A 24808-nucleotide genomic window follows, 5' to 3' on the forward strand; every position below is an offset into this window, starting at 1 on the left:
TGAGCGGAGAGCGCGCGCTCGGGGTTAACCACCGCCAGAGGCGGCGCTTGGGCCAGCCACTCACAGAGCTGGTGATCCCGTTAGTTCCACTGCGAGGAGGGCGGGAAAACCCGAGCTCCCGCTCCGCCTCAGAGCAGAGGGCGGGGAGACTTTCTTTAGATTTGGTGAGGGCGAGGCTGCAGCCGATCTTTGTAGGGATTTTTAAAGCCGGTTGGGGGTAAATCTCTTCGGATAATCGGATAATCTTGGTAGCTGGGACACTCTCAGTTAAGGGATGAGACGGGACTAATTGCTAGTTTGAAAGATCAGTGAAAGCATTTCTCTTCATTTGGGGAAAGCAACGAAAAGGTTCTCTTTCAATTTGGAACAAGAAGTGGAAATAGATTTTTATATTTGAAGGAAGAGGTGGATTCAGTCCCCTTTAGCCGTGGGGGGAAAAACAGGACGGGTGCTCTTTCTCGAAAAAGAATGGAATGAGTCAGTGTGAGGAGGCAGGTAGCGCATGTTCCTTCAGCTTGGGTGATGAATGAAAAGTGGAGACATTCTTCGGTTTGGGGCGAGATGAGTCAAATTCCCCAAGTTGTTCCTAGTTTAAAGGGAATTCCGTAAGATCATCTCAGATCCATGGAATAGACGAACAGTTCCCTGTAGTTTGAAGCAAAGGGAAGGCGGTGCCTCTGGGCTCTGGGGAGAAAAGGAATAGCCTCCCTTTTCAGCCTGGAAAGAGCTGGGTCGGTCCCGGCCTTGAGGTTTCTGGGTACATTGAGGGCACCGTTGTCCATTAAGGCTTTCTGGGTGTGCCCAGTGCGCGTGCGCAGCTGTGGTCTGGGAGTGGGCCGATAGTGGGGTCCCAGGTTTTGGAGAACATGTTAGTAGGCAGCAGCGCACCGCCCCCTGCGGTTTTCTCAGCGTGGCGCCGGGACCCGCAGCCTAAGCTCTTGGGGCGGGTGGCCCCAGCTGGGCGGTGTTCTGCAGTAGCCGCGCTTGTCTCGCTTCCCGAGACCCCCTGTCCTTGCTGCCCCGGGACGCGGTAACTGGTCACCTTTCTGAATCCGGAGGAGAAGCGGTTTAGGAGAGCATACTCGAAAGAGTGGGTTTCAGGACTCGAGGGGAAGGAGGGCTATGTTGGGGTATTTCCGGAGATGAGACTAACCTAGAAGAGATGGAGGAGGGGATCCCAACTGCTAGAATCCTGGGCAGGGTCTCGGGGTCCGGACCCGGCTTGGGGGTATCGGAGCCCGGATTGGGGGGAGTGAGCCCCACGTGCCTGTGACGCGGGGGCGCCGGGTAGGCGGCGGCGGCGGCGGCAGCGACGCGGGGCTGGCGGCCGTGCAGTGCCCGGAGGACAGCAAGATGCTGCGCGCCGCACTGCTTCTTCTGCCCGGGTTGCCCCTGGCGGGGGCGGGGGCCACAGAAGAACCCACTCAGGAGTCGGGGCCGTTAGGTGAGCCTCCTCCAGGCTTGGCGCTCTTCCGCTGGCAGTGGCACGAAGTGGAGGCGCCCTACCTGGTGGCTCTGTGGATCCTGGTGGCCAGCTTGGCCAAAATCGGTGAGTGTGTGTGTGTGTGTGTGTGTGAGTGTGTGTGTGTGGGTTTGTGTGTGTGAGCGCGCCCGCACGCCAGGCCAGCGGCCCGCAGAGGACCCGCCCCCAAGCCCCTAGGTCTCCAGATCCAGTTCTGCGTCTTGCATTGTGCAGGGACTCAGGCTCCAATTCCACAAATCTGGGTTCTCTCCCATTTTTTGCTCTCTTGTGGGTCTCCCTTCTCAGTTGGTAGTTAGAGGATTTGCCTTCCTGAAGGACTGCCTGTCGCCGCTCTCGTCGGTTCCATCTTTAGACTCTTTCCCCCAGTTTTCCCCTTCCCCTTGCAGTTAGCTCTCCTCAATAAACGTCAGTAAGGCCTCTCCTCCAGACGTCCAGCTTCTCAGAAACCTGTCAGCAATGAGGACGCAAGGGGACACTGAAGGGATGATATTCTCCTGGAAACCCTGGCATTCTGGTTCTGAGAAAATTTCCTGCGATTTCATATCTCCTGAGATAACTAAACTGCCACTTTTCCTGTGACATATCTCTCTACTCTACTTAAAGCTGTTGCTACCTTCTATCGCCCATTTGCAACCCCACCCTCCAATTCACGTTCCTCTTTTCGATGTTTAAGAAACTTGCTTTTATTGGGTCTTGATTGTGTGCTGGCTACCCCGGGTGCTTTCATATGCTCGCCCTCTTTCTGCCCTCACACTGAAGGCTGTGCTTCAGGTTCACACATTTCCCCCACCAGAGATGCTTTTCCTTGCCTCTCCCTGCTTTCTGGCAGCCAGTGGTCCCTCCTCCCCAATGGAGACCCTCCTTCTTTCTCTCTGTTGTTCAAGCTCTGCTGTGGGGGTGACTAATTATAGCTGAGCGTTGCCACTCACTCTCCATGTATGCTGGCACAGCTTGTACCCCAGTCTCCCCAATGAAACCTTCATGTAGGAATCCCACAGCCTAGGTTTGCCTCCTCCTCCTCCTCCTGGAATGTTGCTGGGTTATAGGATGGGGAACGGAGATGCCATAGAACTCTCCAGTCCACCTTGGTAGCCCACAATTAATAATGGAAAATGGAGCCCTAAGTATCTTCAGGGGACCTGATTCTGCCAGACAACTGACTTTTTCATAGGTCTTGGGTTTGCAGGGCTGGGGATGGTACGTGCTAAGGGGAGAAGGAAACCAGAGATGGGACTGGAGGGAGGAAGACCTGTGTCTGAGCTCACCTTAGAGGCCCAGCAGCAGTGACAGCAAAGTGTAGAAAGCAGCTTCAGACTTGGAGTAAGGACTGCGTTTGCTGACAAGCTCCTGGATTGTAGAAGAGTCTTCTCTTACTTAAGGTTTATAGCACCAATATCATAGCTATATAGTGTCTTTTCTACTTTGGACAATACCTCCTATGGGGGAAGAAGAGACCCTCCTCTCCAGCTAAAAAGGATTCTGGGGGTGGGGCATAAGCAGAGTATTCTGGAACACCTTCCAGTTTTATAACTAGAATGCCTTTTCATTCCATACATTTTCTTTCATTCAATACATATAGATGCAGAATCCACTATGTGCTAGATAGATGTAGGACCTGTGGGTGCAGTTTCCAAAGGGCCTTGCTTTGGCATACGCTCAGGTTAATAAGGATCCTTCCTCTATCTACCTGAGAGACTGGACTATATGGGCTGTGGCCAACATGCAAGAGCCCAAGGGAGACCCATATTAGGGACAAAAGTAGGAGAAGCAATAATGTTAGAAATCCTTTTCTTATACCCTCCTCTGTTCCTAGAGACAGATATGTTGCTTTTCTCCAGAGTCTAATTAATATTTGTTGAGAGCCTACTGTGTGTCTGACACTACACTAGGCACATTTGCACATTTCACATACTTTGTCTTTGCCCCTTGTGATGGATGTTTTTCTTATACTAAAGAAGAGAAACTGGAGTTTAGGTAGATCAAAGAATTTGTCTGATGGTCTGGAAACATGGGTCAGTGGTTAAGAGCACCCTTGTAGAGGACCCAGGTTCAGTTCCCATTACCCATATGACAGCTAACAGCAGACTATGACTCAATTTCCAGAGGATCTGACTCCTGCTTTTGGTCTCTGTGGGCTCCTGCACTCATGTGGTACATAAATACACATTAAAAAAATAATAAATAAATTTCCTGAGATCACATCATTAGAAAGTGATAAGGTCAGAGGGCTTTGAGGTCTGATTGTTCTATACAAAGCTCGCTCTTTCTTCCTTCCTTTCTCTCTTTCTTCTTTTCTTTCTTTCTCAAGACAGAATACTATATAGCCCTGGCTAGCCTAGAACTCACAGGGATCTTCCTGCCTCTTGCCTCTGCTTGCTTCCTGAGTGCTGGCATTAAAGCCACGTGCCACTGTACCCAGCTACACAAAGCTTTTTTTTTTTTTTTTTTTTTTTTAAGATTTATTTATTTTTATGTATATAAGTGCACTGTTGCTCTCTTCAGACACACCAGAAGAGGGCATCAGATCCCATTACAGATGGTTGTGAGCCACCATGTGGTTGCTGGGAATTGAACTCAGGACCTCTGGAAGTGCTCTTTACCACTGAGCCATCTCTCCAGCCCCCGACACAAAAATTTTAAACTGAGCCATATAATGAAATATGTACATTAGGTTGAGAGGCCCAAGGTGCTTCTAAAAGGCGCTATGTATGCATCTATTAGCATAGATCATGTTATGTTAACAGCAAACATTTATTGCGTGTTTACTATAAATCAGTGTGCTAAGTGCTTTTCTTTGGGGGGGTGGGTGGGGGAGATGAGAAAAAGTCTTGCTACATAGCCCAGGCTATCCTTGAACTCTCTATATAAACCAAGTTGGCTCAGTGCTTTAAAAAAAAAAAAAAAAAAAAAAAAAAAAAGCATTGCCTGTTCTTGTAGAGGAGGACTCCAGTTTAGTTCCCAGTACACACAGTACCTGACAACTGCCTGTGACACCTGTTCTAGGGGATCTGACACCTTCTTCTGTCCTCCTCAGATACTAGGCATATACGTGACACACTTACATACATGCAAGCAGATATTCACACACATAAAATAAAAATAAATGAATCTTTGAAAAAAAAAAAATCCTACACAGTGTTTACCTTGAACTCACAGCAATCCTCTTACCTAGGACTCCAAGTCCTAGAATGACAAGTGTGTGCCAGTGTGCTTGGTTTTCTGACACACCTCCAGTTCCAGAGAGTGAATCTAGAACCTTGTGAATGGTAGGATATGCTTTGCCATCGAACGTCCTACAGCTCAGCTGTATCCTGACTTTATTTTGAGAGAGGTTTGCTAAATTGATCATAGGTCTGTCCTACCAGGCCAAGCTCTAAATGCTTATAAACAGGTTGTTTTCCTTAATCTTCACAACCATTTGATTTGATCATTATTGTTTTCATTCCCATTTTGCAGATGAGAACATTGAGAGTCAAAGAATGAGTAAATAGTCTTCAAACCCAGTCTGTTTGATTTTAGAGGCCCTGATTTGTTTTCCCTTAGCAATCTTATACATGATATGGAGACTATTTAGCATTTGCTTAACTTCAGATGATTGGTATGGGTAAAGGAAGTCAGAGAAAGATGCGGTCTGTCCCTGAGAATGGCAGTGCAGGGGTGTGTGTGTGTGGGGGGCATTTTCAGTTTCAGAAAGGGTGGGGGGAGGCAAGAACAGCCTTGCAGTCATGAAGAATTTGTAGCCTTGGAATCAGAGATTCTGTAGTTCTTCCATTGGCCCTAGGGCCAGGGATTCGAACTTGGGGTAAACTGGTAAGACAAAATATTACAGGCCAGGCTATGGGAGGATATCCCATGGCCTCTCACCTGTTGCCTTCTTACATTCCAGTGTTTCACCTGTCTCGGAAAGTAACATCTCTGGTCCCTGAGAGCTGCCTGCTGATTTTACTGGGCCTGGTGCTAGGGGGCATTGTCTTAGCTGTGGCCAAGAAGGCTGAGTACCAGCTGGAGCCGGGGACCTTCTTCCTCTTCCTGCTCCCTCCCATCGTGCTAGACTCAGGTTATTTCATGCCTAGCCGGCTGTTTTTTGACAACCTGGGTGCCATCCTCACTTATGCCGTGGTGGGCACGCTCTGGAATGCCTTCACAACAGGTGTTGCCCTTTGGGGCCTGCAGCAGGCTGGACTTGTGGGTGAGTAACCCTAGGGCCTAGGCTGTTTCTAAAAAAAAAAAAAAATCTTGCTAGCTCCATCCCCTAACTTCCTTCTCCAGCTCTGAAGGTCAGATGCCTGAGTCCCATTCCCTGGGAGCTCGGTTGCAGGTCAGACTCACCTGGACTGCATGGCGGTCCTCCAGATAGGCTTTGGTCCTAATTTTGGTCTCTGCCAGCTGGATCTGTGCTTCTGCAGCATGAGAGCTGAGCAGGGGCCTGGCTCCCAGCTGTGTGTGGGCTGCAAAGCTCAGGAGCCTGCAGTAGCACTCTGTCGACTCCTGCCCTCTGTCCCAGCACTGCTCTTTGCCAGCCCTGCAAGGATTTACAAGTCTAGGTCTGCTCAAGCTATGCCAGGTGGTTTCCAGTTTTTATTTCTAATAAATGCATATTTTACATTCACAAAATGTTAACTGCTATGCCGGGCATTCTTTCTTATTGTGTCTTCTTAATAACTCTGGTGAGAGAGAATTTACCTCATTTAATGGAAGAGAAAGTAGAGCCCCTTGTGTTCATTTGGAACCAGGGCCTGAGCTTAACCTCCATTTTATTGAGGCTCTGCATTTAGGCCTTCACCCAACCTCTTCTTTATTTCCTGACATAAGGAATCCATTCAGTCCTGATATTGAAAATTCAGGCTTCTTCTAAGGTAAAAAGGAGAAGCTTGCAATTCCCAGCTGGGAACTCCCATCTCGTATTCTTAATAAAAAGTGAACTATTTGGGGCAGGAAGGGAAAGGAGGACCTCAGATTCTAAGCATAGTAGTAATTCTGAATAATAATGGTACTGGTGTCCTACCATGTATTAGGCACTAACTAAATAAAGAATTTTTTTTTTTTTTTTTTTTTGAGATTGATACCATTTCCATTTTGCATACGGGGAAACTGGGACTCACAGGGTTATAGGACACACTCAAGTCCCACCTACAATGCTCCTCCTGCTGAGAACTGTGCACACACCGCATCCATTCGTTGGCTGAGAACCACAGGTGTGGGAGAACCCATTTCCTGTTGTTCTGGGTAATAAAGCCAGCCAGCAGCCAATTCTACCTACTGTCAACTGCTTTTACTGTTGCTGCAGGTTTATTACCAGCACCACCTGAATGGTTTTGCAGCCATCTTGTGAGTTAGGCAAATACAGAGTCCTGTTACATCAACAAGAGACCATATCACAACAGCTGGCGATCGCAAAGATTCTTAGACACTCGCAGGTCAAGCCTGTAGGATATAGGCCGGTCTCCCCACCTTTCCAAATTCCCTTTGGGTTTATTCCCAGTAGGAAATCTTGCGGCCTTATCACAGGAAGTCCTGTCAGAGGCAGTCATCTTCACCAACCAGCCCTCTCTCTGTCTCCCCCTGGTAGCTCCTAGGGTACAGGCGGGCCTGCTGGACTTCTTGCTCTTTGGGAGCCTCATCTCAGCGGTGGACCCTGTGGCCGTGTTGGCTGTCTTTGAGGAGGTGCACGTCAACGAGACACTCTTTATCATCGTCTTCGGCGAGTCTCTGCTCAATGATGCAGTTACTGTGGTGAGAATGTGTGGTAGACTGCCGACCCTTGACCCTAGGCTGCCTATGGGATATCTGACCAGGCTTAGACCTTTCCTCCTAGTCCCTTGGGCTGCAAATAGGATCTGAGCTTTCTTCTGTTCTTGCCCACTTCCCCTCTGTGGCCTCCTCCCACTTCCTGCCTCTCCTCTTGTCACTCAGGTGCTGTACAAGGTCTGCAACTCGTTTGTGGAGATGGGTTCTGCCAACGTGCAGGCCACTGACTACCTAAAGGGAGTCGGTCAGTATTTCCTCCAACATGGCGAGCAATGTCTTCCTTCTCTGGACCTAGCCAGCCAGCATTGGGACAGAGGAGGCTATTCTGATGCCTCATTCCTTCCTGTCCTCTATGGAGAAATGGGGTCTGGGAGGAGCTTGCCTTGGGATTCTAGTCTGGGATCCTGAGCCCCAGGGAGTGTGGTGGGTGCCTTCCTCTATTTCTTACTAGTCAACAGACTTGTCAGCCCAGCTTGGGGAGGGTCTGGGCCAGGGGTCATGCTGACAACCCACTCCTCCCCCAGCCTCCCTGTTTGTGGTCAGTCTGGGCGGGGCAGCCGTGGGCTTAGTCTTTGCCTTCCTCCTGGCCCTGACCACACGCTTCACCAAGCGGGTCCGCATCATCGAGCCGTTGCTGGTCTTCCTCCTCGCCTACGCAGCCTACCTCACTGCTGAAATGGCCTCATTGTCCGCCATTCTTGCGTGAGTCCTGGGGCTATCACAGGCAGGAAACTGGGAAAGGGAAGGACACATTTTACATGGAACCTGTGGGCCTCATGGAGCCCTTGTGGTAGTGGACACCTCATACTCTGTCCTCAGAGGATGCTAAGCCTCAGGTTGTGCTCTAGCACCTAGAACTGTTTGAGTACCTGAAAGCTCACACTTCCTCTACCTGAAGTGCAGGCTAAGCTGCCAGCATACTTCAAGGCCTGGTTGGTATGGGTGTAGCACCCCCAGAGGGTTTATTAGTCAGAGCAAGAGGCACTAATGGGAAGCCTGGAGATCTGTATTTATTCCAGGACTACTGCTAACTAGTAATCTTCATACATCCTTGAGCTCTGGCTTGGAGAATCTGATACTCCATGATGGGCATCACTCCCACTGGCTGCAGAGGAACTGAGCCTTCAGGACCCTCCCTCACCTGTACTTTGTCCCTCCCCCAGGGTGACCATGTGTGGCCTGGGATGTAAGAAATACGTGGAGGCCAACATCTCCCATAAGTCACGCACAGCTGTCAAGTACACAATGAAAACGCTCGCCAGCTGTGCCGAGACGGTCATCTTCATGCTACTTGGCATCTCAGCCGTGGACTCTTCCAAATGGGCCTGGGACTCTGGGCTGGTGCTGGGCACCCTCTTCTTCATCCTGTTCTTCCGAGCCCTCGGTATTGCTGGCGCCCTCTGCTCCCCTGTCCCTTTCTTTTCCCTCTCACCCCTCATCCCCTCAGTCCAAGTTCACGTCCATGTTAATTCCCACGCCTCTCCTCAATGCTCACCTGTCCCAACCCCTGCCAGACCTTAGCCCAGATGCTTGGTGCTGGCCTCTCAGTGTCCTCCGCTCCCAACCCCTTGCTCCTGCTGGCCTCCCTCCTGCTGTAGGCGTAGTCCTGCAGACCTGGGTGCTGAATCAGTTCCGGCTGGTCCCTCTGGACAAGATTGACCAGGTGGTGATGTCCTATGGGGGCCTTCGGGGGGCTGTGGCCTTTGCTCTCGTCATTCTACTGGACAGGACCAAGGTCCCTGCCAAGGACTACTTTGTGGCCACCACTATTGTGGTGGTCTTCTTCACAGTCATCGTGCAGGTGGGAGCGCCCAAGAAGCTAAGTGGGGAAAGGTTCAGCAGGCCCTGGGAGAGTCTTGGAACACACTAGGACAGGGCCTTTTGTTTCCACTGGGGGAGGCAGGGACCTGACTTCCCAGGCCTTGAGTGTAATGGGTTGAGGCAAAACTGAAGCCCATTCTTTTTGGGGGGTGGGGGGAAGAAAGGCAGCAGGGAACTGAATGGGACAGGGCTCACCTCTTGCCTGTCCATAGGGTTTGACCATCAAGCCACTGGTCAAGTGGCTGAGGGTGAAGAGGAGTGATTACCACAAACCCACCTTGAACCAGGAGCTACACGAGCACGTGGGTACCAGAGCCCCATCCCTCCACCTGCCCCTCTCTCCCTTCTCCTACGTTGGCAGAGTCCTGATCCAGTCCCCCTACCCACCCCCATTCTAGACTTTTGACCACATTCTGGCTGCAGTGGAGGACGTTGTGGGGCACCATGGCTACCACTACTGGAGGGACAGGTGAGGGAGCTGCCCCGAGGCTCCTTCAGCAACAGTAGCCCTACCAGCCAGGGCAGCATGGGAGATATGCCACCCTTCCGAGAAGGGACACAGCCAGGTTCAGGCTGCGTGACCTCAAACCCTTCAGTGGCACACCAGTGTTCTCAGGATAAGATAGAGCTCCCCAGGGTGGTCTGCTAGATACGCTGCATGGTCCAGCACTTGCCAGACTCCCACCCTGTTATGCTCTGTTCTGTGTTTGGTGGTCTGTCTGATAATTACACAGACCCTATTTAGAGCCTCAGAGCCCACCATGCAGTCCAAGGCTGACCACTGAGACCACTGGATGTGTTCTGTCTACCAGAACCCTGCCTCATCTCCCTCTGAGCATAGCTTTGAATCATCTTTCAGATCTAACCACAGGCACTGATTCCTTGGAGATCTCTGGCCTCTCTGACAAGGACAAATCCCTGTTATAATTATCCTTGGTAGTTTTTTTTTTGGTCATGGTTATAATTTTTACAGTTATTTTAAATAACTTTAATGACAGACTCTCTCCTGAAACTGTAAAGGATATAAGAACAGGGACTAGCCTTGAGATTCTTCTTGGCTGAGACTCATACCAAGAAAGCCAGGCCAGCGCTGGCACTGTCCCTGCCCTGTCTAGGGGAAGGGACAGCCAGCTACACCTTGAGGATAATACTCAGGGCTGGGCCTGGCATCCTCTATAGGTGGGAACAGTTTGACAAGAAATACTTGAGTCAGCTCTTGATGCGGCGGTCAGCCTATCGTATCCGAGACCAAATCTGGGATGTGTACTACAGACTCAACATCCGAGACGCCATCAGCTTTGTGGACCAGGTGGGCCAGCAGTTACCAGGTAGGCCAGTGGCGGCTAGACAGATAGTCAGCAGAGTAGGGTATTAAGGAATGACAGGCAGGCAGGCTTGTTAGCAAGGAGCAGGGAGTTGGAATTCCCAGCTGGCTCCAGGGTGTCGTGAAGTCACAGCTGCAGGAGCAGGTCTGGTATTGACAGAGTCTGGCAGGCTTGTACAGAGAGGTGGGAAACAGCTGGACTCTGAAGTCAACAGACACAGTTTAGCTACTATCATGGGTAGGCCAGATGCTTGGATAAGTTGCTTATATTTTCTGAGCTTCAGTTTCCTCAGTGAGAGGAAAGTAACAATAAGGATAGGACTGCCTAGGTCAGATTTCGAGAATTCAGTGTGTGAAGTGTTTCAGTATCTGCTATAACAAAGAACAAAATAATCTTGGGTGCATAGCTCAACGGTTCATCATTTGTATAGCATTCAAGAACCTGGGTAATCCCCAGCTCTGGCTCAAAACAAATAGTGTTCAAAATAATTGTTAATGCTTGTTATTCTTTTCATTACCCTCTGTCCGGCCACTCCTCATCTGACTCTTGTCTGACTTACATCTTGACTCCGACAGGGAGGCCACGTCTTGTCTTCCACAGGACTCACTCTACCCTCTATGCCTAGCAGAAATTCTGTGGCAGAGACCTCTGTCACCAACCTGTTGTGAGTCCACGAGGCGCCCTTCCCCTTAAGCTCTTTTCCCCAGATTCTTCTGGGGAGGATGCATCCACACCTTGCCTCTGCCCTTCCCCTCACCTGTTCTGGCCCCCAGCACACATATCCCTGCCTCCTGCAGGAGGGAGAGTGGCAGCGGAGCGTGTCTGGATCTGCAGGTGATTGACACAGTCCGCAGTGGCCGAGACCGAGAGGATGCCGCGATGCACCATCTGCTCTGTGGAGGCCTCTACAAGCCGAGGCGCAGGGTGAGAGCTCGCAGGATGTGAGAGTTCTGAGGGTGATGGGGAGTGGACTGTAGAGGTGGTGTGTCCAGCTGGGAATGCCTAGGTGAAGGCCGTGGGTTTCCCCCTTTGCTGGGTGGTTATTGTTGATTAGGAGGAAGTGCTGCAGGGTGTATATCAGGTATGCAGGGTATATATCAGGTGTGGATTGAAAGCTGAACAGGTTGGGACTCTAGAAGGAAACACTTTGGCTTCCTGAGCTTTAGGGAGGAAAGGAGCACTCGTGGATATTGTCCCTGAGGGGAAAGGAAGAGAGAGAGGACAAGGAGCTTTGAGGATGCAGGTGGTGGAAGCAGGGACCTGAGAAAGCCTTCAGAACCAGTTTAACAAGAGAGGTGGATTAGTCCTGTGCAAATCCGGTGGCTTTGGAGCTTTGAGTCTGGGAAGGCCCATCCTATCCAGGAGAGGATCTTCTATAACCCCACAAGGGGGCAGCAGGTCATTATCCTGGGCCTTTTGAAGTAGGAATCTGTTACTCATGGCAGCACTACACTGAGGTAGACTATTGAGATAGAATTGGCTTAATTTGGGAGTGCCTCCCTTTAGTTTCCAGTTCTGCGGAATAAGATTTAAAGGTTTCCATGTGGCTTTACTCACAGACCCCCCTACCCCCACAGCCTCTTCTGCCTCTGGTGTGTGTTTGCCAATGAGAAGCCCCCTCCCCCACCCCGTGGAGGGTACTAGGGCAAGTGATAGGGGCTCCCTTACTTTCCTATTCCAGACTTGCTGTTCCTTCTGTCCAGGATCCCTGATTTGGCTCACGGATTTAGGGCATCAAATTATCGTCACATTCCGCCAGACACTCATGGATTCCAGATAATGGCTGTCAAACCCACCTCATTCCAGTTTTTTTTCCTTTTAATGTTTTTCTTGTGCAAAATTTTAGTAGCGAGAATGAGATAACTCATTTATTCGTTACCCAACTCTAATAATTATCTGTGCGTGATTAAATTTTTTTCCGCTCCATAACCCACCACACCCTGCCCACACTTTATCTTACAGCAGACTCCAGACATCATATGATATTATCTATAAATATCTCAGTATATGGCAAGAACTTTTTGTTTCTTTTTTGGCTTCTTTAAGACAGTCCTGCTAGCTGCCCTAGGACTGGCTTCAAATTGGGGATCCTCTTGCCTCAGCCTCACAAATGCTGTGTGGTTACAGGTATGAAACCGCCACCTGAGCTGGCAAGATCTTTAAAATTAAAGTCAGGCTGAGGAGGTCGGAGAGTGGTAGAACATTTGCTTGGCACCTATGAGGCCCCGAGTTTGATTTCCCAGCACTGCAAAAATCAAGACAAATCGAACTGTAGTATTGTTATTATAACATTATAATTCTTTATATCAAGTGCTCAGACACTGTTCAACAAATATCTGTTTTTTTCCCTTGCTGGTTTACATAGCTCAGGAAGGATCCAAATGAGGTTCACAATTTGTGTCTGGGAAATATATCCTCCATTAAGAAAAACCTTTAACAGTTTTTCTTTTTACTCCTTGCTATTTATTGAAGAAACTAAATTCTCTCTATGGGAGGATTTACCATTTTTCTAGATTTTGCTGAGCAGCCTAGTGATATTTAGCACATCACTCCATTTCTTATATTTTCTGATTATTAACTCTGGAGCCTGATCAAGTCCAGGGGCTTTCTTCAGATACACTGTATTCTTCTTGTGTTATATCAGAGAAAGTACATAGTGGTGTGTGTGTGTGTGTGTGTGTGTGTGTGTGTGTGTGTGTGTGTGTCTGACCAATGGGTTGGATTCAGTATGTCAGTGTGTGTGTGTCTGTGTATGTGTATCTGTCTGTGTGTGTGTGTGTCTGACCGATGGGTTGGATTCAGTTTTTGCATAGTGTAACAATATTGTCAAATGTCATCTTATTTAATTTCACCATCATTCCATCATTTAGATCCCATGTCTACCATCAGCTGTTTTTTTCTCAGATTCATATCATCTGAACATTTGCTAAGCCTGTTAACTTTACATTCATCTAAGTCATCATAAGTATTGAACAGGATAGAGCTGAGGACAGAGCCTGTGGTATGCTACTAAAGACTTTCCTCCAGACTGACATGGATGGAGCGTTTTTTGGGGTACGGTTACTCAACTAGTTCTGAATGCATTTAGTTGCACCATGGCGCAGTCCCTAACTCCTTATGTTCTTTCCAGAAATAACATTAGAGATAGTGTATAGTTAATTAAGATATAGCTTAAGAGGGGGCTGGAGAGAAAGATCTGGAAGAGTTCTCCTCATTTAAGAAGCCTGATGGAATGCTTTTGGCTTCGCCTCCTAGAGATTTAGATTCTGTAATATGGAGTGGAACTAAGAATCTGTGTTTTTAATAAGCCCCCTGATGATTCTAGTGCAGCTGGTCTGATGCCTGGTGTTTTGCAGAGGGAACTCATAAGATCTCTGGGGAGTGTTTAGAGAAACAGGGCCAAGAACAATACAGAAAAATATACGTGGAAGAAAGGGACAGGGAGCCAGCAAAGGGGAGAAGGGAACCCTTGGAGAAGGAAAAGCCTTGGGTAGAAGGGCTAGCTGCCATCCTGAGGCCAGGCTTCAGAGCTTCTGAGGCCTCAGGACTGGGGACCAGGGAGGAGTTTGGACTTAGAGAACATGAATAGCATTTTGTGTGTGTGTGTGTGTGTGTGTGTGTGTGTGTGTGTGTGTGTGTGTATTTAAGGAAGTACTAGACAGAGAAGTGTCCAAATCAATTTATAAGATCTTGGCCTCAAAAGAAGGGAGATGGTAGTGTCAATGAAAGGACGTTAGAAACAAGGGCAGGAGCTTGTCTGAAAGCAGAGGGTAAGTAGACACTGGGACTCCTTAGTAAGAAAAGTAAAGATGCAGGAGGAATGGGGGAGGAGGAGCTGAGCACTGAGGGATTCAGGAAGGAGTGAGCTGAGCAAAGCTGAGACAGGGCCACTTTGCCCCAGAGGTAGGGTGGCATTTCCGGGTACATAGGGAAAGGAGAAAGGTGGATGGGAGACTTGAAGGAGCTCTCAGAAGTGGGTCAGAGAGACAGAAAATGTGAGGAATAAGAAAAAAAAAACCAAATAGAATGTGAGACAAAATAGAGTGACCAGGAATGCTCTAGGCAGTGCTTTGCTGAGTTCCTCCCACTAGAGAGGAAGAGTTTGCCAAGCTGCCAACGGCAGAAATACATAGGCTGGGTGAGGGTATGGACGTCATGGCCTTTCTGAGAAAGAGTTAGATAAAAGAAGTAGATAAAGGGTTGGCTCTATATTAAATAAGCATTGGCTGGGACCAAGAGGATGTAGGGTTCAGGGCAGACACTTAGGAAAGTCCAAAGCATAGGCCTGGGGCTGTGGCAGTTGTAGAAATGGTTAGAAGAAAATTAGCTGCCAGGAGGATCCTCTGTAGGTACCTGGGGATCAATCAGGACACAGCGATAAATGCAAAGGATATGGCTCTGTGATTTTACAGTAGCCCCAGGGATCAAAGTACAGGGCTCCCTGCCTCTTATCACTTCAAATTAGAGAGAACTGAGGGAAAGGCCGCAAGGGACTTACCGGAAAAAGGGAAAATTTTTCTTAGTGAACCAAATACAGAATCTCTGGCTACAATCCCTTTGTATATTTTAATTTTATTTTTGACTCCATGGTGAACTCTGGAAAAGCTGGGCTGGCAGGACCTGTGATGAACATGTTGGGGTTGTGGCCTGGGGTTCCTGTGGGAGGCTAAGGCACCCAGCCTCATGGCAAGGTCGGCCTATCGTTGCCAGTACAAAGCTAGCTGCGGCCGCCACTTCATCTCCGAGGATGCCCAGGAGCGACAGGACAAGGAGGTCTTCCAGCAGAACATGAAGCGACGGCTGGAGTCCTTTAAGTCCACCAAACACAACATCTGTTTCACCAAGAGCAAACCTCGACCCCGCAAGACCGGCCATAAGAAGGTGTGTCTTTTCTCTGGGACACCTCCTTTAGGGCTATAGGCTGGTAAAAAACAATTCTGAGTTCTCATATCCCAAACTCAGCTGGAGGAGATGTTTAATCACCTTCAGGGTGTGGTGACTCTAGCAGTTTGGGTTTCCTTTCAGGTCTGTCTGGGCTTCAGAGGGAGGGCAGCCTCTTGGCTGTGGGGCCATTTGCTACAAGGGGTGAAACAGACAGGAAAAGGGCAGAGTTCTTGGCAAGGTGATTCTAGGAGTCCTTTGGCCTATCCAGGCCCACGTATTCAGAGCCTCTGCTAGGAAGTGGATGGATGACTCTAGTCTCCACAGTCACTGCCAGGCTGACCAAGGAGTAGTGGCGTGGTAGACCGTTGTGATAAATGGCCCTTCTCCCCCTCCCCCTCCTTCCAGGCTAGGAAGGCTTATTCTGTTGACTTTGCCGTTTCACAGGGTTTGGGAATGGGGTGGTAAGACCAAGGTCATAGTCTTAGGTTTGCTTTCTGGTCCTCAGAAGGATGGTGTGGCTAATCCCGAAGCTACAAATGGGAAGCCTCCTCGAGACCTGGGCTTTCAGGATACAGGCAAGCAGGGAGCTGCAGGGATGGAAGGGAGGTGGGGAAGGGAAGGAGCAGGCCTGTCATCCGGATCCCAGAGGCTCTCCTCTGGGAACACTTAGTACCAGGATCTGGGTCCCTCTCTTCAGGGACTAGATGGGCACACTTGAGTGTTGGAATAGTTCAAATCTGCATACCATGTATGGTAAAAACCGATGATTCTGACTATGGACTATTAAGGACTTGGAAAAGGTCATGGAGATGGACAGGTAGAGTGGCCTGGGCCTCCAAGGATAGGTGGAACTGAAGGCATAAGGTCTCGTCATCAAAACCTAGTTCCCCGTGAGCTGCATTTGTTAATGGGCCTTCCAGCCTTGTGGGTGCTGATATCATCAGTTGGGCTGACAACAGAAAGAGCTGGGAGGTGTGGCCCTCATGGCTTCCTCTGAGGACTTAGCACCTTTGGATTGCCTCCTTGGGCTCTGTAATCTACTTTTCCCCCATCACGTCCAATATTCTAGACCACATCCCAAAATGGCCGAAGGAAGATGCAGGTGCTTCTGCTAACGTGGTCTTTAGAGGGGGCAGAGAGGGCAGGAGCTGACTTGAGGTTGTCTGGTATCAAGAAGCAGCTACTGACTGGGTTGGCTGGCTTTCCCCCTTGTCCAGCTGCTGTGATACTAACTGTGGAGTCTGAGGAGGAGGAAGAAAGTGAGAGTTCAGAGACAGAGAAAGAGGATGATGAAGGCATCATCTTCGTGGCTCGAGCTACCAGTGAGGTTCTCCAAGAAGGCAAGGTCTCAGGTAATGACTTCCTTCCCTTCTCGCTCCCCTGTGCAGCCGGCTGTGTCCTCTGCCAGTTCAGGCCTCTGCCTTAGGAGGCCGGTTTGCTAGTTTACTCACCACCAGCATTTACTAAGCCTAAGCATTTTGACTCCATCAGAAATCTTGTACAATGGTCTACCTCAACCTCTTCGGGTATCCAAGATGGGGAAACGGAACTCACAGAGCCTTAGAGCCTTGTCCAGAATCACATAATGCAAAAAAGGATTTGCACTTGGCCCAGCTAGTCACGTGACTCAAAGACCACAACCCAAGGAACACAAAGTGATAAGCAGACCTAAAAGCAAGTGCCCCAGGTCCCTTGTGACCCAGGCTTAGCACACCTGCCGGCATGTAGAGCTCTGAGTGAGGAGACTGGCACCTGACCTTGGGAGAAAACTGAGCCTATCGAAATGGAATCCTTGTGCATGAAAAGCAGTATTCATGCTTCTGCGTGTGGCGCTCTCCCTCCTAATGTTAGGTTTCAATGGTAGTTGGCACAAACTCTCAGGGGACATTAGAGAAGTTTATTACAGAGAATTTCAAAATATTAAATGACACAGTAGTGAGATGAACTCCCACCTGCCCATGTCTCAGCTTCAGTCATTGTCTGCTCATAGCTCGGCTTCCTCCACTGTGACCTATGATACTTGCTCCCCAGGGTTCTTAGGAAGAAAATCTTCAAATATCATCTCGTTTTATCAACCAGTACTTCAACATACAAGATAAGTGTTCTTAAAGACACAATCACAATATCATAACCATATATAAAATCTTTCTCATAAGATACCTAGCTGGGAGTCAGATTTCCTTGGTTTTTTTTTTTTTTTTATTTGTTTATTTTGAGACAAAGTCTCATTATGTAACCCAGGTTTGCCTTGCATTACCCTAGGCAGCCCAGCTGGCCTCAAACTCACAATCCTTCTGACCCTGCCTCCAAGTCCTGGAAGTACAGGTGTGTGCGCTACCTCATCCAGCCCCTTTGCAGCAGTTTTGTACAAGTAAAGCTCCAGCTTAGACCACACATTTAGTTAATAAATCCCCTCAAACCTATTACAAAATGGTTAAGAAGGTGGAGGTACTAGGCGGTGGTGGGGCACACCTTTAATTTCAGTGCTAGGGAGACAGAGACAGGCAGATCTCTAAGTTCAAAGCCAGCCTGGTCTTCAGAGCAAGTTCCAGGACAGCCAAGACTACACAGAGAAACACTTTCGGAAAACAAAACAAAACAAAACAAAATAGAACAAAAGAAGCCACGTGGTAGTATAGAAAGTTCACTCCAAAGGGGACTTCAGTGATGTTCAGTCTTTTCTTTTTTAATTAACTTATTATGTATACAGCATTCTACCTGCACATATGCCTGCAGACCACAAGAGGGCAGCAGATCTCATTACAGATGGTTGTGAAACACCATGTGGTTGCTGGGAATTGAACTCAGGACCTCTGGATGAGTAGTCAGTGCTCTTAACCAACGAGCCATCTCTCCAGTCCCCATCTGGAGATGTTTTTAAAGATTGATTTTATTTTTGTAAATGTAATAAGTGTGTCATGTCTAGTCCATCTAGCGGATGCCGTCAGAGGCCAGAAGAGGCCAGGGAATCCCCTGGAGCTGGAGTTACAGGCAGTTGTAAGCTGCCTGACGTGACTCTGGGAACGGAACTGAGTCTTCTGCAAGAACAGCAAGTGCTCTTAACCTCTGAGCCACCTCTCCAGCCCCATCTGGAGTTGTCACAGTTGTTGTCACAGCTCAGTAGGATGTCTCACTAGTTGGTCAGGATGAGGCTTAGCAAGATGCAGTCTCTGCCCTGACGCTGCTGGGGCTGCTGAGGGTGATCAGAGACAAGGCGTCCTTCTTGTTTGGTTTTCCTGAGCTGTAGTTAATTACCATTTGTTCAGTATGTACAACTGTGGACAACTGTTCTGTGTACAGCTCTCTCCGCTAGTGGGAGGGCACGAGACAAACCAAAGCGGTCTGATGCTTCCTTCTATGGAGGTATTGAGTACAGCACAGACTAGCATAATATGGTGACCTTGGGTGTGTTTGAGGACTCCCCTACGTTGACAATAAACTCATGTGTACGCTCTGTGTTCCCAGGGAGCCTTGAGGTGTGTCCGAGCCCACGCATCATCCCCCCATCTCCAACCTGTGCGGAGAAGGAGTTACCCTGGAAGAGTGGGCAGGGAGACCTGGCTGTGTATGTGTCTTCAGAAACAACCAAGATTGTGCCTGTGGACATGCAGACAGGCTGGAACCAGAGCATCTCGTCCCTGGAGAGTCTGGCATCCCCTCCCTGTACCCAGCCCCCGACTTTAACCCGCTTACCTCCCCACCCTCTGGTCACTGAAGAGCCCCAGGTTCCTCTTGACCTGTCTTCTGACCCTCGCTCTAGCTTTGCCTTCCCCCCAAGCCTGGCCAAAGCCGGCCGTTCTCGCAGCGAGAGCAGCGCCGACATCCCTCAGCAGCAGGAGCTGCAGCCACTCATGGGCCACAAGGGCCATACTCATCTTAGTCCTGGCACTGCCAACTCCCACTGGTGCATCCAGTTCAACAGAGGAGGCAGGCTGTAGCCCAGGGCCTCAGGGAGGAGAGCAGGATGTGGAGCCCCTGTGGGGAGTGTTCCTCAGCATGGGCAGAGGGGCCTACCCAGCCTGGTATGGTATGGGGCTAGGGGGGCCTGGACTGAAGTGGTAACAGCCTCCTTGGGACTGGTCAGAAGGGTTTCCTGGGCTGGTCCTCACGGGGACCCTTCTTACTTCTCTCCCTGCCTTTAACCCTTCTCACTTTTCATTTTGAAAAATGGCTCAGGATCCAGTCCAGAGTTCTAGGGGATAGGCCCACAAGCTGCTGTCCCTTCCCTAGGGCGTCTTCCTGGACTTACTGTTGGCAGCTGTTCCTCCCCACAAAGCATCATTCTTCAGTGGACACTGGTCCTCCCTGACCTCCATGCCCTCTCCAGCACCAGGTCAGGATCAGTGCACCGGCAGTGAGGCTTCATGAGGGGCTGGTCCTCAGAGTGACTGGGCTAGGACAGAGGGCAAGCCTTAGTCAGTTCAGCTAACTTATTGGGTCAGCTACATGAGTACCACATCTTGCTTTAACACTTTCCCTTTGCTTCCCGTTACTGAGGTCATGGTGACTCTTTTTCTAGGACCTAGGCGCTGGGTCAGGCTTTCGTTCAGACCTGCTTTGTAGCCAGCCTACTGCACTAGGTCTAAATCTCAAACGTTTCTGGGGCTTGGATCTGAGATTTTTAAGAGTAGGAGACAGGCCTCTGGGCCTGTCACCACCTCAGAATTTTTCCAAAGGGAGAAGGAATCAGGTATCCCAAGGCCACTACACTATTACCGTTGGTGCTGGGATGCCTGGCTGCAATGTTTGGGGGCAGCTGACTAACAACAGGTGGCTTTCCTGGAGTTAGCCCCTGCCATGTGTTTTGTACCTTAAACCCAAGATACATTAAACATCTCTCAGATGGATGAGTGTCCTCTGTCCATTTGTCTCAAGCTTTCAGGGGTGGGAACAAGAAGGGATCTGCCTATTTCAAGATTTTTCAGTAGAGAATAGTAGGGGATATCCTAGGCAGAACCGTTAGTCCCTCTGGTCCCTGTACTTTCACTGTATGGGTTGAAGGCATCTCAGAACTGGGAATCCACAAATGGGAAAGGCCAGCAGGGAGGTCAGAGTCTAAGCTATCCAAGGACGAAGCCTCTGTGTAGTATCACGGAGACATTTCTGGGAAAATGTAAACACAGCCTCGAGCCAAATGAACAAGCGTCCCTCTGCATGTGACAGGAATTCAAGCTCCGGGGAGCTGGGAACCTTGAGAATTTATGAAACAAAGGATGCGGGCCCTGAAATCTTTAGAGAACAGCATTCCCCAAGTCCAGTTCCTATCCTACGGTCTGAAGATGGTTTGTTTTGTTTGTTTGTTTTTTGAGACAGGGTTTCCCTGTGTAGCCCTGGCTGTCCTGGAACTCACTCTGTAGACCAGGCTGGCCTCGAACTCAGAAATCGCCTGCCTCTGCCTCCCAAGTGCTGGGATTAAAGGCCCGCGCCACCTTTTTAAAAGCACCTTTAAGAATAAAATGGCACGTGGGGGTGGGGGTGGGGGTGGGGATAGGGGTGGGGAGGGCAGTGGTGGCTCATGCCTTTACTCCCAGCACTTGGGAGGCAGAGGCAGGCAGATTTCTGAGTTCGAGGCTAGCCTGGTCTACAGAGTGAGTTCCAGGACAGCCAGGGCTAGACAGGGAAACCCTGTCTCGAAAAACCAAAAAACAAACAAACAAACAAACAAACAAACAAAAGAATAAAATGGCGAAGACTCTCCATCTCTCCGAGAACCGGGAAGGACTCTGGTATAGAGGACTTTGGCCACCATGAGTTCCGGTGCTCTGTTGCCGAAACCACAGATGTGGTCTTCTGGCCAAGCGTCTGCAGGTTCACATTGCTGGCACATTCACTGTGGCCCTGGGAGTTGTTGCTGCCTATAAATTTGGCGTGGCTGAAACAAGAAAGAAGGCGTATGCATATTTCTACAGAAATTATGATTCCATGAAAGATTTTGAAGAGATGAGGAAGACTGGTGTCTTTCAGAGTGCGAAGTGAATTCAGAATGCAAAGAATTCTTTGGAATGCGATTCATAGTTCATTGCTGACCTGTGCGCCTGGACTATGGGACATGAATATGTGGGCTAAGGAGTAATTTCCCTTAATAAACAATAATTATATGGACAAAAGAGACTAAAATGGCACAAAATTCACTTGTTTAAAATGTACAGTTTTTTGTTTTGATTTTTTTTTTCAGAGCTGAGGACCGAACCCAGGGCCTTGCGCTGGCTAGGCAAGCGTTCTACCACTGAGCTAAATCCCCAACCCCTATTTTGATTATCTTTAAGATTTTAGCTGGGTGTGGTGATGCATGTCTTTAATCCCAGCACTCAGGCCAGTCTATGGGTTCAAGTCCAGGGTTTCAAGGCTATTGTGGTCTATGTGGCAAGTACAAAGACAGCCAGGGATTCATAGAGAGACACTGTCTCAAGACAAGGTTTATTTTTGTTTCTAACTGTGGGTGTAGGTCTGTGTATCTGGTGTAGGGATGTACATGAGTGCAGGTGCCCTCAGAGTCCAGAGGCACTGGATCACCTGCTGCTGAAGCTGCATGTGCTTGTGAACCTTCTGACATGGACGGGGGGAAGCAAACTCTTTAACCACTGAGCTTTCTGTCCAGCCCTGTTTTTAGGATGTTCACACAGTTGTACAAACCTTATCAGGATATAAGAATAGAACATTTTTTATCATCCCCCAACGAAGCCCTGAACTTGAGAGAAGTCACTCCTTCTCCCACGCACCACACAGCTGTAGGCAATCACTAGCTCACTTCCGTGTCTCTGGGTCTGAGGACCTTGGAACACATTAAAGACCCACAGACCTGGTCATTTTCCCCCTGTTCTGCATGGGGATAAGAAGGAAGAGTGACTCAGCTTTGCCTTCAATTTGCTAGCAGTGATAAGACCTGATAGTTAATTTAATAATCTGGAGTCAGTCCTAGCTGTTATTTATTATCTATATCATCTGGGGCCTGTTGCCTAAGATCTTTGAGCCTTAGTTTTCTCATCTTTAAAATGGGATAGCTGGAGAAGCATGTAGTGGCAAAACACCTTTAATCCTAGCACCAAGGAGGCAGAAGCAGAGGGATTCATGTGAACTCATAGGCCAGCCTGGTCTATATAGCAAGTTCCAGACTAGCCAGAGGTACACAGTGAGAAGAAAAGCAAACCAATAAGAACAAAAGAGTTAACAGTCATACTTAACACTTCATAAGATTACTGCTGAGGTTAAAATGGGAAGGAACTGCCCCAGCACTGGCTGCATGGTAAAGGATCATAAGTTGTTTGCATTATCTTGCTCACAATGCAAGGCAAAGACGCATGGAAAAGGCTGTGGGTCTTAGAGTCCTGGGAAGAAGGGGCAGGAAGAAGCAAGAGATTAGCTGGAAGCTCGAATAGTGGATTCCAAGAAAGGAAAACGAGACATGCAAAGCTGTTGGGGAAGCTACTTCAGCAGCTCAGAGTAGGTGAAGAGGACCAGACAGTAGACAGTCTGTCTTAGTCAGGGTTTCTATTCCTGCACAAAACAACACGACCAAGAAGCAAGTTGGGGAGGAAAGGGTTTATTCAGCCTACACTTCCACTTTGCTGTTCATCACCAAAGGAAGTCAGGACAGGAACTCAAGCAGGTCAGGAAGCAGGAGCTAATGCAGAGGCCATGGAGGGGTGCTGCTTACTAGATTGCTTCCCCTGCCTTGCTCAGCTTGCTTTCTTATAGAACCCAGGACTACCAGCCCAGGGATGGCACCACCCACAATTGGCCCTCCCACCCTTGATCACTAATTGAGAAAATGCCTTACAACTGGATCTCATGGAGGCATTTTCTCAAGGGAGGATCCTTTCTCTGTGATAACTCCAGTCTGTGTCAAGCTGACATAAAACCAGCCAGTGCATCTTTCCATCACATTTCACTGTCAGGATAACTGGGGAGTTTGTCAAAACAGATCTCCAAGCCTGCTCCAAGGTGTTTGTTTTTTTTAGAGTCAGGGTCTCACTATGTAGCACTGGCTAGCCTGGAACTCAATATGCAGACCATACTGGCCTCCAACTCACAGAGACCTGCCTGCCAGTACCTGACCTCCCCCCACTCCAACCCCAGTGCTTGGATTAAAAGCATGTGTGGCCGCATCCACCTACTCCAAGAGTTTTGACTTAGCAGGTCTTGGGAGGCCCAAACAGCTAGTGAGCACAGACAGCTTGAGGAGTGGGGAAAGCTGTCAAAACATTTGCTCTGTAGGAACAAGCAGGTCAAGAGTTTGGCCATGCTGGGCGGTGGTGGCACACGCCTTTAATCCCAGTACTTGGGAGGCAGAGACAGGCAGATTTCTGAGTTCAAGGCCAGCCTGGTCTACAGAGTGAGTTCCAGGACAGCCAGGACTACACAGAGAAACCCTGTCTCGAAAAACAAAAACAAACAAACAAACAAACAAAAAAAAAAAAAAAAAGAGAGAGAGCTCCAGGCCTGCTCGCTCCAGCCCTGCTCGCTCCAGCCCTGCTTGCTGTGGGTTCTCCGGCCCCCATTACACTATAGCTGTCTTCAGATACCTATATGAGGGCATCAGATCTCATTATGGATGGTTGTCACCCACCATGTATGTGGTTGCTGGGATTTGAACTCATGACCTCTGGAAGAGCAGTCAGTGCTCCTAACTGCTGAACCATCTCACCAGCCCAAAACTCAGGATCTTGTTATGAAGCTCTGTCTTGTCTGGAACTTTTTTTTACTCTATGTAGACCTGGCCAGCCTTGAACTTGTGTATCCTCCAGCCTTTTCATCTCAAGCACTAGATTAGAGGCATGTACCACAACACCAGGGTGAAAGGCAGGACTTTGATCATGATGAGGGTCTCTCTAAGTCAGAGAAGGTGGTCTGAGACAAAGTCAGCTGTGTTCCCAAGAGCAGTCTGGGACCTAGGAGAAAAGGTTGTGATGTCTCTGGTAGCCTTGGATGCCATTCCAAGGAGCCTGGGTTTATTTGGGTCAACGATGAGAAGGTCTGGAAGGTTTGAGGAATCAGTTGTCTTTGCTGTTTACAGTAGTACTGAAGAAGGGTACACAGACTCAAGGGAATTGGTTCTGTATCCCCAGGCCTATAAGGCTCGAGTCTCCTTCTCTCTCTCTCTCTCTCTCTCTCTCTCCCTTTCTTGGATGGATGTTGTCAAGAAAAGAGAGGTAGGCGAGGGCTGGGGAAGCAGCAGGGGAGGGGCCTGTCCACATTCTACGATCTCAGTGGAAAAGACTCCTCTGAGTACATTCAGCAACCAGCAGAACCAGAGATGGCCTTCATGAGTCACTGTTCAGACTTGCAAGCTCAGCCTTGAAAGCCCGCTGTGGTCAGCCACCCCAGATTGGCTTTAGGCCTAGCCCCCCAGTGTCCCCCACTAGGCCAGTGTCTGTCCCTGTTGCTGTTTGTGTCTTCCCATCCCAGATTTGTGTGCCTTACAGCTCTCTTCCTCTTCTGTCCGAATCTCTAACTGTGGTTTCCATGTGACCCACACATGAAGAGCTCAGGAGAGGAGGGGCAGTGTGACTAGTCTTAGATACCCCTAAATATTTATTCTGTGCCAAGC

The 24808-nt window shown here is 49.1% G+C and overlaps 1 protein-coding gene and 1 pseudogene across 4 annotated transcripts; both read left to right on the forward strand.

The window, feature by feature from the left end:
• The first annotated feature begins 45 nt into the window (after nt 1-45).
• Nucleotides 46-20532, forward strand: Slc9a5 (solute carrier family 9 member A5). 4 transcript variants are annotated; one of them, XM_076915747.1, is made up of 16 exons: nt 46-1549; nt 5370-5672; nt 7053-7216; nt 7397-7475; nt 7756-7933; nt 8395-8615; nt 8830-9032; nt 9265-9354; nt 9451-9521; nt 10232-10361; nt 10953-11041; nt 11175-11301; nt 15088-15258; nt 15770-15836; nt 16479-16613; nt 18727-20532. In XM_076915747.1, exons 1-16 carry the CDS (start codon nt 1354-1356, stop codon nt 19197-19199), a joined length of 2697 nt encoding a protein of 898 aa, XP_076771862.1. In that variant the 5' UTR covers nt 46-1353; the 3' UTR covers nt 19200-20532. The 4 variants fall into 4 exon arrangements, with proteins under 4 accessions (XP_076771862.1, XP_034378026.1, XP_076771865.1 ...); XM_034522135.2 differs by having other exon boundaries at nt 15767-15836; nt 18727-20531; XM_076915750.1 differs by lacking the exons at nt 15088-15258; nt 15770-15836; nt 16479-16613 and having other exon boundaries at nt 18727-19092.
• Nucleotides 20533-20927: 395 nt separating this feature from the next.
• LOC117723467 (cytochrome c oxidase subunit 6C pseudogene) lies at nt 20928-21323 on the forward strand (annotated as a pseudogene).
• Nucleotides 21324-24808: the final 3485 nt, after the last annotated feature.

This window comes from Arvicanthis niloticus, chromosome 18, assembly GCF_011762505.2.
Source record: "Arvicanthis niloticus isolate mArvNil1 chromosome 18, mArvNil1.pat.X, whole genome shotgun sequence".
NCBI classification, from domain to species: Eukaryota; Metazoa; Chordata; class Mammalia; order Rodentia; family Muridae; genus Arvicanthis; species Arvicanthis niloticus.

What these genes read in the sequence shown, in the direction of transcription:
- Slc9a5 (XM_034522135.2), top strand. Translation starts at nt 1,354, where the DNA reads ATGCTGCGCGCCGCACTGCTTCTTCTGCCCGGGTTGCCCCTGGCGGGG. An exon ending in CCTGGGCTTTCAGGATACAG is followed by an intron (nt 15,837 to 16,478) that starts GCAAGCAGGGAG and finishes CCCCTTGTCCAG; the next exon opens with CTGCTGTGATACTAACTGTG. An exon ending in CCAAGAAGGCAAGGTCTCAG is followed by an intron (nt 16,614 to 18,726) that starts GTAATGACTTCC and finishes CTGTGTTCCCAG; the next exon opens with GGAGCCTTGAGGTGTGTCCG.